General features: G+C 37.1%; 1 protein-coding gene across 1 annotated transcript in view; it reads right to left on the reverse strand.

The window, feature by feature from the left end:
• Positions 1-14,380, reverse strand: part of BOD1L1 (biorientation of chromosomes in cell division 1-like 1) — a gene marked incomplete at its 5' end in the record, with an annotated part of 54,133 nt that overhangs the window by 11,832 nt on the left and 27,921 nt on the right. The window contains 10 exons of the mRNA XM_008586777.1: positions 80-155; positions 1,200-1,273; positions 1,823-1,907; positions 3,189-3,268; positions 4,409-4,481; positions 5,193-5,263; positions 7,058-7,118; positions 8,436-8,473; positions 11,876-11,960; positions 13,378-13,442. Of these exons, the coding sequence (XP_008584999.1) occupies positions 80-155; positions 1,200-1,273; positions 1,823-1,907; positions 3,189-3,268; positions 4,409-4,481; positions 5,193-5,263; positions 7,058-7,118; positions 8,436-8,473; positions 11,876-11,960; positions 13,378-13,442 (708 nt within the window). The remainder of the gene's footprint in view (positions 1-79; positions 156-1,199; positions 1,274-1,822; positions 1,908-3,188; positions 3,269-4,408; positions 4,482-5,192; positions 5,264-7,057; positions 7,119-8,435; positions 8,474-11,875; positions 11,961-13,377; positions 13,443-14,380) is intronic.

The raw sequence follows: 14,380 nt of genomic DNA on the forward strand, positions 1-14,380 counted from the left end.
AAAAAAAAAAAAAAAACTCACTTAGAAAATCATTTTGAAGATTTCCTGTGTGTGAACTGAAAACACACCAAATACGTACTCGTTTTTAAAGCTGTTTCTACAGGGTATTTACGAGGTCTTCCTCTTTTCCTTTTAATAATTATTGGCTGATCTTCCTAAGAGGGAAATGAAAAAACACCAGCAATAAAAGAGTAATTGTATAATCTATTATACAAATAGTTTGTTTTCTCAAAATGAGATTTAGAGTTCCCTCCCAAAAGGGCTCAAATCCCAGCTTTGTCACTTAAAAAATATGTGCCTTTGGGCTTAATGTTTTCTCTCACCACTGTTCTCTAACCTGATAAATACTGGTAACTGTCATATGAATTCACAGTCATGAGGATTATAAGACAATGAGGTAATGGAAGTAAGTGTTACTTTTTTTGTATGTCCATTTAAATTGGGATTTAGTCCCAGTTACTTGTGACCAAATGTTATCCCTTATAAAAAATGAGTCCACTAAATTTCTCATACAGAAGTATGAGAAAACAAAAAGAACCATTAAAAAACTGGCAAACTTGGCAATGGTTATCTAGAATATCTGGCTGGTGTTCAGGTCATGTTCCTTGATTTACAGGGCTCTGTCTCAGGCCACTGAGGTTCCGCCCCATGGGGTCCCTGCAAATCCAAACGGGCCCGGAGTGGGCAGAACAGGATGGTCTGTCTGCTCCTGCAGCCTCCCAGGAATCCAAGACCTTGCCTCATAAAACTGAGACCCCTTGGGCACTCCCCGCCTGTGTGCCTTCTGCACACCTTGCTGATGTTGCTGCTGCTGCCCCCATTTCATCCTGGCAAGACATCACAGCTCAGGTGGCCTCCTGTTCACTGCACTGTCCTGGTGTCTGCCCTGGCAGTGCTAAGTTGCCAGGCTAGGCACCTAACATTGCTATGATGTAGAGCTTTGGGCTGATCCTATCTGGCCGTGACATAAGTAGGTCTCATATAAATGTTTTGATGAAACAAAGATGAAGAGAAGAAAATTAATCATAATGACACTGATAAAATACAGTGTCTATAATGGTATTCCACTACACTAAAAAAAGAAAAGAACTCCTTCAAAAGTACTTAAGAAATACTTTAGGTAACAGTATTTAACACATCTAATTTGGTTTTAGTACTTAAATAATTGGGAACAAATAAATATGAAAAACATTTCTTACTTCCTGAGATTTTATGTTGTCTTCTTCGTTCTGCTCTGTCTTTTCACCAGGAGTTTCACTGCTGCTATATTCATCTGTGGAAAAGGCAGAGCTCAGTTCACTGCTGGCAATCATAGTCAGCCTTCACCAAGACTTCTCACCCAGGTGACCTGCACAGTCGCAGTCACACATGTACACACACTGCACGTTCATGTCTCCACCATCAAAATTAATAAGCCTAGGGCCGGCCCGGTGGCGCACTGGAGAGTGTGCCGCTTGGGAGCGCAGCGGCGCTCCCACCAAGGGTTCGGATCCCATGTGGAGACTGGTTCCTGCTCACTGGCTGAGCGCGGTGTGGGCGCAACACCGAGGGTTGCGATCCCATTACCGGTCAGTAAAAAAGACAAAAAGGAAAAAAAAAAAAAATTAATAAGCCTGAGTTTGGTGAACTGATAAATAGCACACTTTGGGTAGCATGAGATCCAAATTAAAAATGAGTCCCAAGCCCTATTAATATTAAGCACCAGGTACTGTATTATACAGAGAAAGCAAGTGAGCACAGCAGAAGTTGGAGCTGGGGAGGCACGGAGAGGGTACCCTGGCTGCGCAGAAGGCTCAGCCTCTCGGTCGATCACCTTACTCACCCTTTTCTTCCACGGCCCTTGAAGCTGTGCTGTTTGCCTTAGAACTTGTTTTAGGTAATTCTTCCAAATCTCCAGAGTTCTCTTCCTACAGAGAAATTGAACAAGACAAGTTTCTTTTTCAAACCTAACCCTACCTCCATTTGCCCTCCCTAAAGTTTTCCCTTCTATTTTAGAAACAAATTTCCTAGCTATCTTTTGGAATAGTTTTTTGGAAAATGTTTTTAAGAAGTAACAATTATTGGTGCTAGTGAGACTATAAAAAGTAATACAAATTTTGAAGACAGAAAGCATGAGATAAGGTTCAACTGTAAAGTAGAAAGGCATTATTTTCTTTCTTGCAAAATGGAAATTGCCTGTCTTCTCCCTCATCCTGGACTTTGTGTTTTTCAGAGACACTCCAAAGGAAGAACTGATAGGAACTGGCTAAAGATTTTTTCCTTTTGGGGAAAGGGAAAGATTAGAAACTGCCAAAGAGAATTTCTGGGTATCCAGCTGGGCTTATTTAGAGCAGTGATGTCTCGATGGCTAAATTATTTACCCTTGGTTGCAAAAAAGTTATGAGCAAAGAATACCAAAATGTTTATAGTATAATACTAATATAGTATGTAAACAAAAATAGATAAAATAGAATGAGATATAAAAAATTAAAGTTTTAATTTACTTCTTTGATGGCCCATTATAAATAATTGTAAATCTCCATTTTTATTATTTTAAATTTTACTTATTTCTGAATAGAAATATATTCTCCTGGTTCAAAATTCAAAAGGGTCTATAACGCCATGCCTCCACCTCCCACTTCCCCTCTAATACTAGAGCCTCAGAAATGAAAGAACATGCAAGAGGTATCTAGTAGGAAATGGGGAAATCTGGGCCTACATAAAAAGAGAGGGCAGAGACAGAAACACAAATCTGTGAGTGCGTCCCTGACTCATAAGGTGAAAGTAAGACCACAGTAAAAAAGGCAATGAGTAAAACCAATCCTTGAACTAATTATATTTTAGGGGCAGGAGATAAGCTGGAGAGAAGGTAGAGTATTAACATTTTAAAGTAATACGGGTCAATATTTTGGTGCAAGTATATCTGTGATAAAGCATATTACACTTTGGAAGAAAGCATCTAGAAACTTTAAGAAGTCAATAATACCACTGAACAAAAACCTAAATAATGATTCCATCTGAACTGTGATATTAATACAATCTTGCCATTTAAGAATAATAAACTGCAACATTTGTTTTTTTAGGGGGAGACTAAAAGATATACACCTTTTATAAAAGGGACACTAAAATGAAAAAAATATTATAATAAGTATTTATAGTGATGTAATTAGGTTACTCCCAAATAAAAAATTAATATGTGGAAAAAATACCTTTGTGTCTTGTGGTTCAGTTTCAGAACACTGCCTCTCTGCTGTTTCTATTGTGGAATCCAGGACATCTGGATTATCATCTGTATATCAGTTTGGACAGAATCACAAAGGAATAAAAGCTAAATGAAAAATGAAATGCATAGTTCTATTTTAAGACAGTTTGAGATATTCTTTCTTAGGCTTATGATATAGTGAAGCCAAAAGTTATTCTAAATGTATTTATGTCATGTGATTTGAGCACTGAACATTAGCCCTGACAAAGCCAAAAAAATAAAACATAAAAAAAAAAAAAAAATCCCCAAATGTTCATATGAAACCAACAAAGTAGCAATTACTATGGAAAGGGCTTAGTGCATAACAGAGTTCCCAGAGATACTTTAACTTCAAAGTTACTACCTAAGAGGTATAGCTTAGTGATTGAGACCATGGGCTTTGGAATCAATTTACTTGAAGATAAAGTCATAATCTCTCAGAACCTTAATTTCTTTACTTATAAAATGGTATCAATACTTAACTCACAGGGTAATTGTGAAGATTAAATGGGTATGTATATAAAATACCATGGATAGTATCTAAATATAGTATGAACTGAGTATTTATTGAATTTCTACTTTGTGTTAGGTATTAAAGTATAAAGGTTCCTGCACTGACCAATATGATAGTGGTTACTGAAATTTAAAATAATTAAAATTAAACACAATGAAAAATTCAGTCTTTCATTCACACTGACCATATTCGGCCACATGTGGCTAGTAGCTATTGTACTGACAAAATAAATATAGAACATTTCCATCACTGCAGAAAGTTCTATTGGATGGCAAGATTACAAACCATGAGAAAATAAACAGTAAGAAGCACAGAAAGAGAATTCTATGCACCTTGACAAATGTGCTTCACTAGCTCTGCAGGGCATCTGCTTATGGCATAAAACACGGAACTCAGTGGCACCTGGCTGGGTCACAGGCCCATGTCCCTCACAGATGGAGCCTGTGTTTGTATGAATTACAGGGGTTGGGTCTTCTGCAGGAAACAGTCTAGTTTCTAGATCGAGGTCCAGGACTCTGGAGGTGTCAAACCGGTCTGGAAACAAATTAGCCTTAAGAGTTGGGGGTAAATAGTTACTATCTTCAGGAATTCATTATGTTATTGTCCCACTCCTTTGGATATGAAAATAATGATTTTCAAAGATGTCGAAAACAGGAACACAATATTCTAAATACCCAGTTCATCCTCTGAAGAATGGTAATGCTTCTTTCTTTTTCTTTTAGGAATATGCCTCTCTTCTTCTTCAACCTGGAATTAAGAATGAATATATTAAAGGTAATCGAATCTGGATTCAAATCAGCTAAAATGGGGGAAGATTATACTACCTTCTAGCCTTTGGAATAAATTGATATATAAATTTTTTTAAAAATCTAGAATTGAGGGCCGGCCCGTGGCTCACTCGGTAGAGTGCGGTGCTAATAAAAATCTAGAATAACACTTTTGACATTTAGACTTGGATTAGATTAACTTTGCAAGCTTGAGTCTTTTTTTAGATTTGAATGTAAATCCATACAAAACATCCAAATCTGTTCCTGGCTATAAACTATATCTCAACATTTCTAAAACACACGTTTTAAATTTTCTTTTTTTTCCATTTTACCATCTCTGAAGTCAAGCTATGTCTTACAATGTGTGCATGTCATAATTTAATTGGTAGTGTTTTTCTACTCTTAGAGGCCCATTAAAAATGGGCTTGTTATAGTTGATCAAAGGTAGGACATGAAAAAACATTTTGATTGTATAACATGGACACTTCCAATAATCCCAGGGTCTGCCAAATTACTCAAACATTATAAGAACATAAAAAGGTAAAAGTGATATGCAGAACTCTTAATACATCTGTTCAATATTTAATTTATACAAAGAAGTAAAGCCTTTCTAAAGCCTTTTTTTTTGTGTGCACAAGTGAAAATACTATGTATAAAACATAAAATGCTTGTATTTATAATGAAATCTCACCTCTTTAGGATTTACTCCAACACTGTGACCTCCTTTGGCTTCTGTGTTCTCTTTTCTATCATTGGACATCTCTGAGTAGTAAATACAAAAAAGGAAAATAATCTTAAATAGTTTTTCATTTCAATACTTAATTTTAAATGTGGAGGGGATGAAGAAAACTGAATTGGTAATTTTATTGAATACTAGTTATATACAAGGCACTGCAGCAGATAGTTCACAAATTATTTTTGATGAGATCCTCCTAGCAAAGCTGTCAGTTAAGTTTCATGTTTTCCATTTGTAGATGTGATAAGTGGGGTTCAAGGAGGTAAGTAACATGTCCTGGGTCACAACACTGGACTTTAGATAGCAGACATCAAGGCCTTTCACACCCAGCACATGTAGCAACACAGCATTAAGAAGTGTCCAAGGAAAACAATGAAATATTATATCATAGTTCCTGCGAGAGCTTGTTGTTTATAGGACCCTGGCACCTCCTCTCTCTCTCTCTCTCTCTCTCTCTCTCTTGCTTCCTCTCGCCATGTGATCTGCTTGTACCCACCAGCTGCCTGCCACTTTCTGCTATGAGTAGAAGCAGCCTGAGGCTTGTGCCAGATGCAGCTGTCCCAGAATCGTAAGCCAAATAAACTTCTCTTCTTTATAAATTACCCAGTCTCAGGTAATTGTTATAGCAACACAAAACAGACTAAAACAATAGTCATGAGATTAGGAAACATTCATTAGTCTAACAATATTAAATATAGGAGAAGGCATGGAGTGACAACTAGTATACCACTTGGGGACAATGTGGCACATTCAGTTGAAGAGGTGCTTTCACTTAGCAACTCCACACTTAGACATTCAGGTACACTATACATGCACTGGGAAACAGGTACAAGAGCCTACATAGTAGCACTCTTCATAATTGGGAGAAGTTGCAAAAGACCTAAATGTCCATCAACAAAAGAAGCAAACAATTATAACTGTGGCATAATCATACAATAAAATATTAAGTCGCAATTAACACATTGCTGAATAAGCAAATAAGATGGAGATGGTTTATATAATACCATTTATCAAAAGCAGGAAACATACACTACATACTGTTTGTGGAATAACAGGAAAAGAGATTGGGATTGGGAAGGAGTAAATGAGAATTCAATATATTTGTAACATTTTTTAAAAGATATATGAAGCAAATATACTAAACTTCAAGATATGAAAAAACTAGGTGATGGGTACATGGGTGTTTATAACTATCACTGTTTTACTCTTGTTTGAAATATAGTATAATATGTTAATATTATAGTATAATATGTTGTTTGAAATATAGTATAATAATATAACTAGAGAGGAATAGAACCTCTCTCCCCATTCTTAGAGTAAGGAATCAACAAAATTAGTAGGAACCAACAAAATTCTACATTCTATTTGAGAATTAGCCATCTGAAGTTGGTAGCTTACACAGGTTGTGTGGCTGCCAGACCTAACCCCTAGGAAAAGACCTGCATGAATGTGACATCCCTGATCTGCTACCTTATTGAGACTGCCTGTCAGAAGTCAATACATGTTACACATCACCAGGGACTATGCATTTTGTACTCACATTAGCTGAGTCTGCTGTGAGGTGACTGGCAAAGTTCTGGTAGCTATTTAAAGCATGGTACCACTTATAAGCTGTATGGCCTTGAACAAGTCACCAGACCTCTCTAAGCCTCAGTTACCTCAACTATAAATGTGATGCTGTTAACATTCACTTTACTGGATTATATGAATTAAATAAGGGAAAATTTGTAAAGTAATCAGCACAGGGCTTGGCACACAGAAGGCACTCAACAAATGGTAGTTATAATTAATATTAAAATTACTACTATGAATTAACTTACCTCCTTTGTTGTAAGATTTGCTATGAGTTTCTTCATTTGTTCTTGAGGCTGAATTTTCAACCTAAATATACAATATTAAAAGGTTATTTATGGATAGTCTCATAAAAAAGCTTAAAGGCAGAAAAAAAAGAGAGCGAGAGAGAGAGAAGGTAGTTCACATAAACTGGCTGTCTGTGCAAATGCCAAAAAGAACTAGAGTACATGCTCTTTTTAATTTCACCCAGAAGCTCAGGAGCATACAGCATCTTCCTTTTGAAAAAATCTCAGTTTAACAAATTATCAACCCACTGTGTTTATTTTCCTTGTCTTTAAGATGGTGATGGTGAAAGAGTAAGAAATAAGGGAGAGAAACATTTTCTGAATTCAGTGAGTTCCCTTCCCATCCAAAGATCCATCATGATTTTATTTAAAACTCAAGGATTCTGTCATAAGATTTCCTGTTTGAGAAATCTTGTCAATCCTACTTTTTTTCTTCTTAACTGAGTGGAAAGTCTCAGAATATTCTACAATATCTGTAGTTCTAGCTACAGAATTGTGTGCATATTTGGAAAGGATAGTTGTGCTTGGCTGGGGAAAAGGCAACTGTTGGAGGCTTTAGGGAAATGAGGTAAAATGGAGCACATACTGGCTGGTTCTGTAGGTTTCAGCCACATTTAGAATCTTTTTAACTACTGTAGAGCAAATATGAACCACACCAAGTGAGGCTTTTCTCCTCCTTATTCAGCAGATGGTGTATGAGTTTCTAGCTACACAACAGGGTCTTCTGATGAGATGAGGTAAGCACTCTGATCCCGCAGTTGCCTTAATAGTGTCCCCATTCCTCAAGGGGCACTGAAAAGAATGTGGTCATCTGTGATTTGCAAAATTTTACAAAATGTCCATTCCTGGTATGATGTAATGTTTCTCTATATATACATTAAGTCAAAAAAACAAAAACAACGTTCTTTCAAGCACAAAAGGGATTATGAGAGCGAAATCTGGGAAAAAATATGCATATATGGCAATTGTGGTTTAGTATCTTCAGAAAAGCTTTGTAAAAACATAAAGTAAACTTTAATTCTCAGATGAAAATCTATTTTGTCTACAGCACCAGGGTGATTTAAGACATCACAATCCAATTTTCAAATCCCATTATAATAATAAAGAATAGAAAGTTCAGAGTTCATCAGTGGATATAGGTGAATATGGAAGTAAGCAAGTAAAAGGTGCTGTTAGTATGCTGAACTTGAGCAGACAGCATGCTACCAGGCAGGCTCCTGTCTCCTAAAGAGAAATGCATAGACAGTGCCTCTACTGGATTTTGCCTCCCCTATGGTGCTCAGAAAAACAAAATCAAAAAACCCAGCAACAATAATATCAAATGTGTTACAAAACTTACATTTAGTGATTCCTTCACCAACAAAGGCTGTAGTTCAGCTGTTCAAAACCAAAAATGAGATATAAGGGAACTGAAAGTTGTTTCTGAACTCCAGAGAAACAAATTTAAAGATTCTCAGAATAGTTACATAGGACTATGTTGGTAGGTGGCTTAGTCGACTTTGTGAATTATAAAATTCTTACCACTTATTTTTTTGTAATTTGTGTTCTGTCATCCTATCAGAAAAACAATAGAAATTTAAGTTGCCTGCATTTTTACAAGAATGGCAAGGGTCCATTAAATCACAATAGTGACTTAACTATGTTGGTGATCTGAAGCTTAGAAATAAGGTGGAAGACCTTAATATAATTGTTAAGCTATAGCACAACACTGGTTCATTTAAAAATAATGCCATCACATGAAAAGTTAGATCCTATCTCCTCAAACAGCAATGGACTGTTTATATTCTTTGGAAAGTTAAAGTACAAGGTCTACTGTTTCTACTCAACAATGACAGAACACACATTTTTCTTTTAAACAACTTCCTTTTACGTAAGTAGATCTCTTATTGAACTGTACCTAAACACAGCAAAGCAATCTGAAATATAACTGTGGGAACAAAGGACTTCAGAATCCAAAACTGTTACCTTCTTGACAGTTAACAAATGAAATATTAGTTATCTGTACTATGAAACCCCCATAAACATTTCTAATAATGTATCTGTCCAAGTTTTGAATAGATAGTCATCTTCGGGAATTTAACATGTCAGCATGGATGAGTTACCAAGTCTTGGTGTGGTCTCCCAGGAATGGCTGACACTTCCACTTATAAGGCTATTGAGGCCCTTTCAGAAGATTTTGTCTACGAAGGCCCCTCTCCCCGATCATTCCTAGAAAGTCAGGGGTGAGGATTTATACACACTACTCCTTAACTTTGAATGACCACATCCCACTGCTCTTCTCTTTGCCTTGTCCACCTAATGCACACCTTCTCATTCTTCAATATTTGGTTCCGAATAAAGGGAGTGACAAGCGCTTATTGAAATTCAAAACATATATTCTCTAACCCTCCAACCCCCATTCATGTTTTTGGAAATACTTGGGGAAACCCATGCAGTGATATGCATATCTAGTTCATATCACTGAAGTTCACTGCAACTCTACTTATGATAGTAAAAAACTGGAAAACATGGTATGGACTACTATTTAGCTATTAAAACAAAGTAAGTTGATCTGTATACACTGACAATGAAGTATGCCTGCAATATATGGCCAAGTGAAAAAAAGAAAATTACAGAATAATATAAATATTATGATTTCATTTCTGTTTAAAATATGTAATTGTACTGAAGACGTTTACTCATGGGAAGTGAGAAACTTTACTATGCACTTCTGTATATCTTACTTTCTATAACTGAAGGAGAGAGAGAAATAGAGATTGTTTCAGCTAACACAAGTCTTCCCCAAAGCCCTATCCAGGAAAGCTGACCCCATAGACATGTATGTATTTTTATTACAGAACCTTGCTCATTTGCCATCCATCTCAATGATTGACTGATTTACTTCTATTAGTCATTTCCATCTTGATTTCCCTAGTAATCACCTGGCTTAATGATGTTTGTCAGGGGAATAATTTAAAGAGCTGAACTGACTGCAGTAGACATTATGGCTGCCCTCCTGGCACCTGCCTCAAGAGCCCAGACTGCGGTCTAGGGTACCATGTAGTTCCAGAAACAGAGCACTTGATTTAATTTAAGTCAACCAGCAAGCTACATTCCTCTGGTCACAGTAATTAGTGTACGGTGAATAAATGTACCTAAGCTGAATCAGAAGTCTCAGGATTTCTGCCAGGAATGATAGGACAAAGCTATTTTTCTAGAGGCCATGAATATGAAAGCAATCCTCTGTGGGAGGACAAGAGAGAAGATAAGAAATTGGTTTTCTACTAGATATTGTCTTTGGGGATATCAGCATGCTCTTGAATGATGGTTTACCTAAATTTTTCAGTTTCACGAGCTAATAAATCATTTTTAAGCAAATATTTCTAGGATTCTCTGATACTTGCAACCAAAATCACCCTGACTCTTCCACTAGACTTGCATGGACATTTCAACATTGCCAAAAAAAAAAGAAAGAAAGAAAAAAGAAAACTGGCTTAAATTTGGTCACATAATCTAAAGTTCCTAGTACTTCTTAGTTAATGTGTGAATCAGAAGAAAACATACAATAATATATCTGAACAGAGTAATGATGTACAGAGTAAAAAATGTAACAAAACTAGAGTGCAAACTAGAAATAATACTCCATTGTCACAATATTTCTCATTTCCATTTTCTTAGCCCAGTGGTTCTCAAAGTATGGTCCAGCACTCCCACCCCCACGAGTTCTTGAGGCCTTCCATTAAAAGATCCACAAGAGCCAAACTAAGTTATATTAATACTAAAATGTTATTTGCCTTACAGACTCATGAACGCACAATGGAGTTTTCTAGAGGGCACACGATGTACCTACAATTATCTGAAAAGGCTATTAAAATCCAAACATGTATCTACAATGTTGGATTTTCTTCACGTACTTCAACCAAAACGACAAATAGCAACACACTGAATGTGGAAAAAGATATGAGAAACCCACTGTTTTCTATAAAGCCAGACTTGAACAGATCTGCAAAAATATAAAACAATGTAACTTTTCTCACTAAATTTTGTTCTTTTGGAAAATCTAGCTATTGTTCATGGAAAAAAATGTTATTTATGTTAACTTACAGTGAGTTAATTATATTGAATAGTAAATTAATATTTTATAACTCTCTCAGTTTTAATTTCTTATTTAGTAGATGTCAACAGATATAATCAATATAACAAAAGCTTTCTGGGGTCCTCAACAATTTTTCAAAGTGTGAAGTGGTCCTGAGACCCAAAAGTTTGAGAGCTGCTGCCCTAATCCCTTCTGATATCGAAGATCTCCCCTAAAAATCAATGAAGAATGTTGCACAGAGAGACTGAGAAGAGACTATGCAAGCTGAGAGTAGTTTCACTGCTGTCTGTGGGGCAAAAGCCAGAGGCCAAGGGAATGGTTTAAAGTGGGCACATGGGCTGCAGACTAGCCTTTTCGAAATGAGCTGTGATAGTGCATGGAAGGGCAGCAAAGGCACAGAGAAACATATTTGGGATACAGCAAACACTTGCTCCAAAACAACTCTGTTTGCCCTTATTATTTGGAGATATCAGATTTGAACAACTACCTTACATAATAAAACTGTTTGACTTTTAATGAGAAAAAGTATATATTAAAAGTGAAATAGTAAAGAATTCTCTCTAACCTATTTTAAAAAGTGTAAGGCAAATTCACATAGCCTGTTGGTGTTTTATTATGAATAAGCAATTGATTTTAGGCTGCAATGAAAGGTAAAAACATACACAAGGAAAAGACAATGTGAACAATGGCTAAAAGGAGCTCACCTATTCCACTTGGCTTTCCCCCACATGGACTTCCTGGTGGTGCTAGAATTTCATGATTTTTCTCTTCCTCTGAAGGCACAAACGTCTAAAAAATCCAAAGCACCATAAAAATAAGTTAACTGATGCTTTTATAATAAGAAGGCAAAACTAACCTCAAGTAAATTAAACAAAAAACCCCAGCACCTTGAAACAATATAAAAGTCTACTTTTAAGTGCACCAAATTTGAAAATGAATACATCAGCCTCTAAAATCAAAACACAGCAAAAAAAAAAAAAGAAAGAAAAATCAATCCAATCCCATATTTCATCCATCAGTGGCTCTCCCATTGCTTTAAAAAGTAAAACTCTAATTTAGCACAACACACACGGCCCTTCCTGATCGGATCCCACTGCTTTGCCAGTTCAAGTCTCACCACAGCTCACCCTAAACCACTGCAGTGCCAGGACACACCATGGGCCCTCCCTTCTCTGGGTCTAATACACACAGCTCCCTTTGCCTGGAAGTCTCTTTCTTTTCTTTCTCTTCTGGTAAACTTCTGTTCTGCTTCCACAATTCCACACAAATATCCTTGTGGCAAGCCTTCCCGTCTGTCTGCTCATTGCTCCTGATGGGCAAGTTGTGCTTCCCCTGCATGCATATAACCCCCATGGTAACCACTGTCGTCACATGCACTGAGAGGTTGCCAGAAAAGCAGGCTGCACAGGGGGCATGGAAACTAAATTGTGTTAGGCACACAGGCCATGATAAAAAAAAGTAGATTTTATTCTAAGTGTTATGGGAAGCCACTGGAAATTTTTTTTTTTTCCCTTTTTGTTTTTTTTACTGACCGGTAACAGGATCGCAACCCTCGGTGTCGCGCCCGTACCGGGGACCAGCAACGGGATCGCAACCCTCGGTGTTGCGCCCACACCGCGCTCAGCCAGTGAGTGGGAACCGGTCTCCACATGGGATCCGAACCCTCGGCGGGAACGCTGCCGCACTCCCAAGCGGCACACTCTCCAGTGTGCCACCGGGCCAGCCCGAAGCCACTGGAAATTTTAAGCAGAGCAATGACAGGACCAAACTTATGTTTTTGAAGACTACCCACAAAACTGTATGAATCACAGACTGAAGAAGGGGCAGCAGAAGTCTGATACGGATGCTATTAAAGTAGTGCGTTAGACTAAGGTGGTAGCTGTAGAAACAGAAATAGATGGATTCCTGTTATATTTGAGAAATGGAACCTGTAAGAATTGGCGATGGCTTAAATGTGGGGTGACATGGAGAACTGAGAGTGACACTTTGGTTTCTGGCTTGAGTAAATGGAACTGATGATGGCACTATTTACTAAGATTATTGAGGTTCTTACCCCACCTGCCTCCCCCAGGATATGGCAATTATAATACTGTCAAAAGTATAGTAAGAACAGGAATTATCTACTGCTTAAATATACATATATGGACACATACCATGAAATGATACTTAAGCACTTACAGTAACATAACTGAATTATCAGCCATACCTCAGTTTTCAAGTTGCCTTTTAGTTCCACTCCTGCCAAAACATTCGATGAAGACTCTTCACTGCCTAATGAAATTCAAACCATTACACAAATTTAAGAATTTGATTGCAAAAAATGAGTACATCCTGAATTTAAAGGTAACAGAATGTAATTTGGCATTCCATGCCACCTTCCTTTGCTGGTTTATTTTGCTGTCAGTAGAAAACAATAAAAAGAAATACGCTGTATGAAAAGAATCTGGATAAAAGGCAGAGATCATTTACTCATTTTTGGGGAGTGAAACTGTTTCTTGCTTGCACAGTATAATGGCTGGCCAGAGAGAAAGATAAAATGTGGAGATATCTTATTTCTGAGTATTTTTCTGCAGGCATCTCCACCAAGTTTGTGACTGCAAGAAAATATCCTAAGTCACTGAGGCATAGTCTCAATAAAGAAGGTGATTTATGAACAGATTCACTTTACTTGCTTCATGGAGACACAGCAAAATTGAATATAAAGTTAAAAAACTATGAGGCAGACAGAAAGAAAATGGAATTTTCTCAGGTAGACAGAGACTCAATTCTCCTTTGGTCTTGCCTCTTTCTTTTTCTCCCATCCTCCTGTGGCTTGTGGCTTTTCCAGTTTCCCTCACCTGCTAACAATAAGCCTCTAAAGAAAAGCCTTCCTTTTTCCAAGAGTACGCAGCCTTCTCCTTGTTAAATGCCCTTCTATTTTTGCTCCTCCAGAAGAAAAAGAGGGGAGGGTGGATTAAAAAGTCATAGCAATGACTAAGTCATAAAAACTTCCAGAAAATTCAATATAGCCCAAAATAAATTCAATGGGAAATCTTAAAGGTGCTTATTTCAACTCTTGGAACATTTCTTAATGTCTCCTTTCTAAGTCCCTATAACGAACAGCACTAAATCTACTGGCCTCAGCTTCATGAGGCTGCGTTAGATGACAGCTACAGACTGTTTTAGTTTAAAAGTCCATGATGCCATTGATTTATAGAGCCAGAGTGGAA

The sequence above is a fragment of the Galeopterus variegatus genome, unplaced genomic scaffold, assembly GCF_000696425.1.
Source record: "Galeopterus variegatus unplaced genomic scaffold, G_variegatus-3.0.2 Scaffold113, whole genome shotgun sequence".
In the NCBI taxonomy this organism is placed as follows: domain Eukaryota; kingdom Metazoa; phylum Chordata; class Mammalia; order Dermoptera; family Cynocephalidae; genus Galeopterus; species Galeopterus variegatus.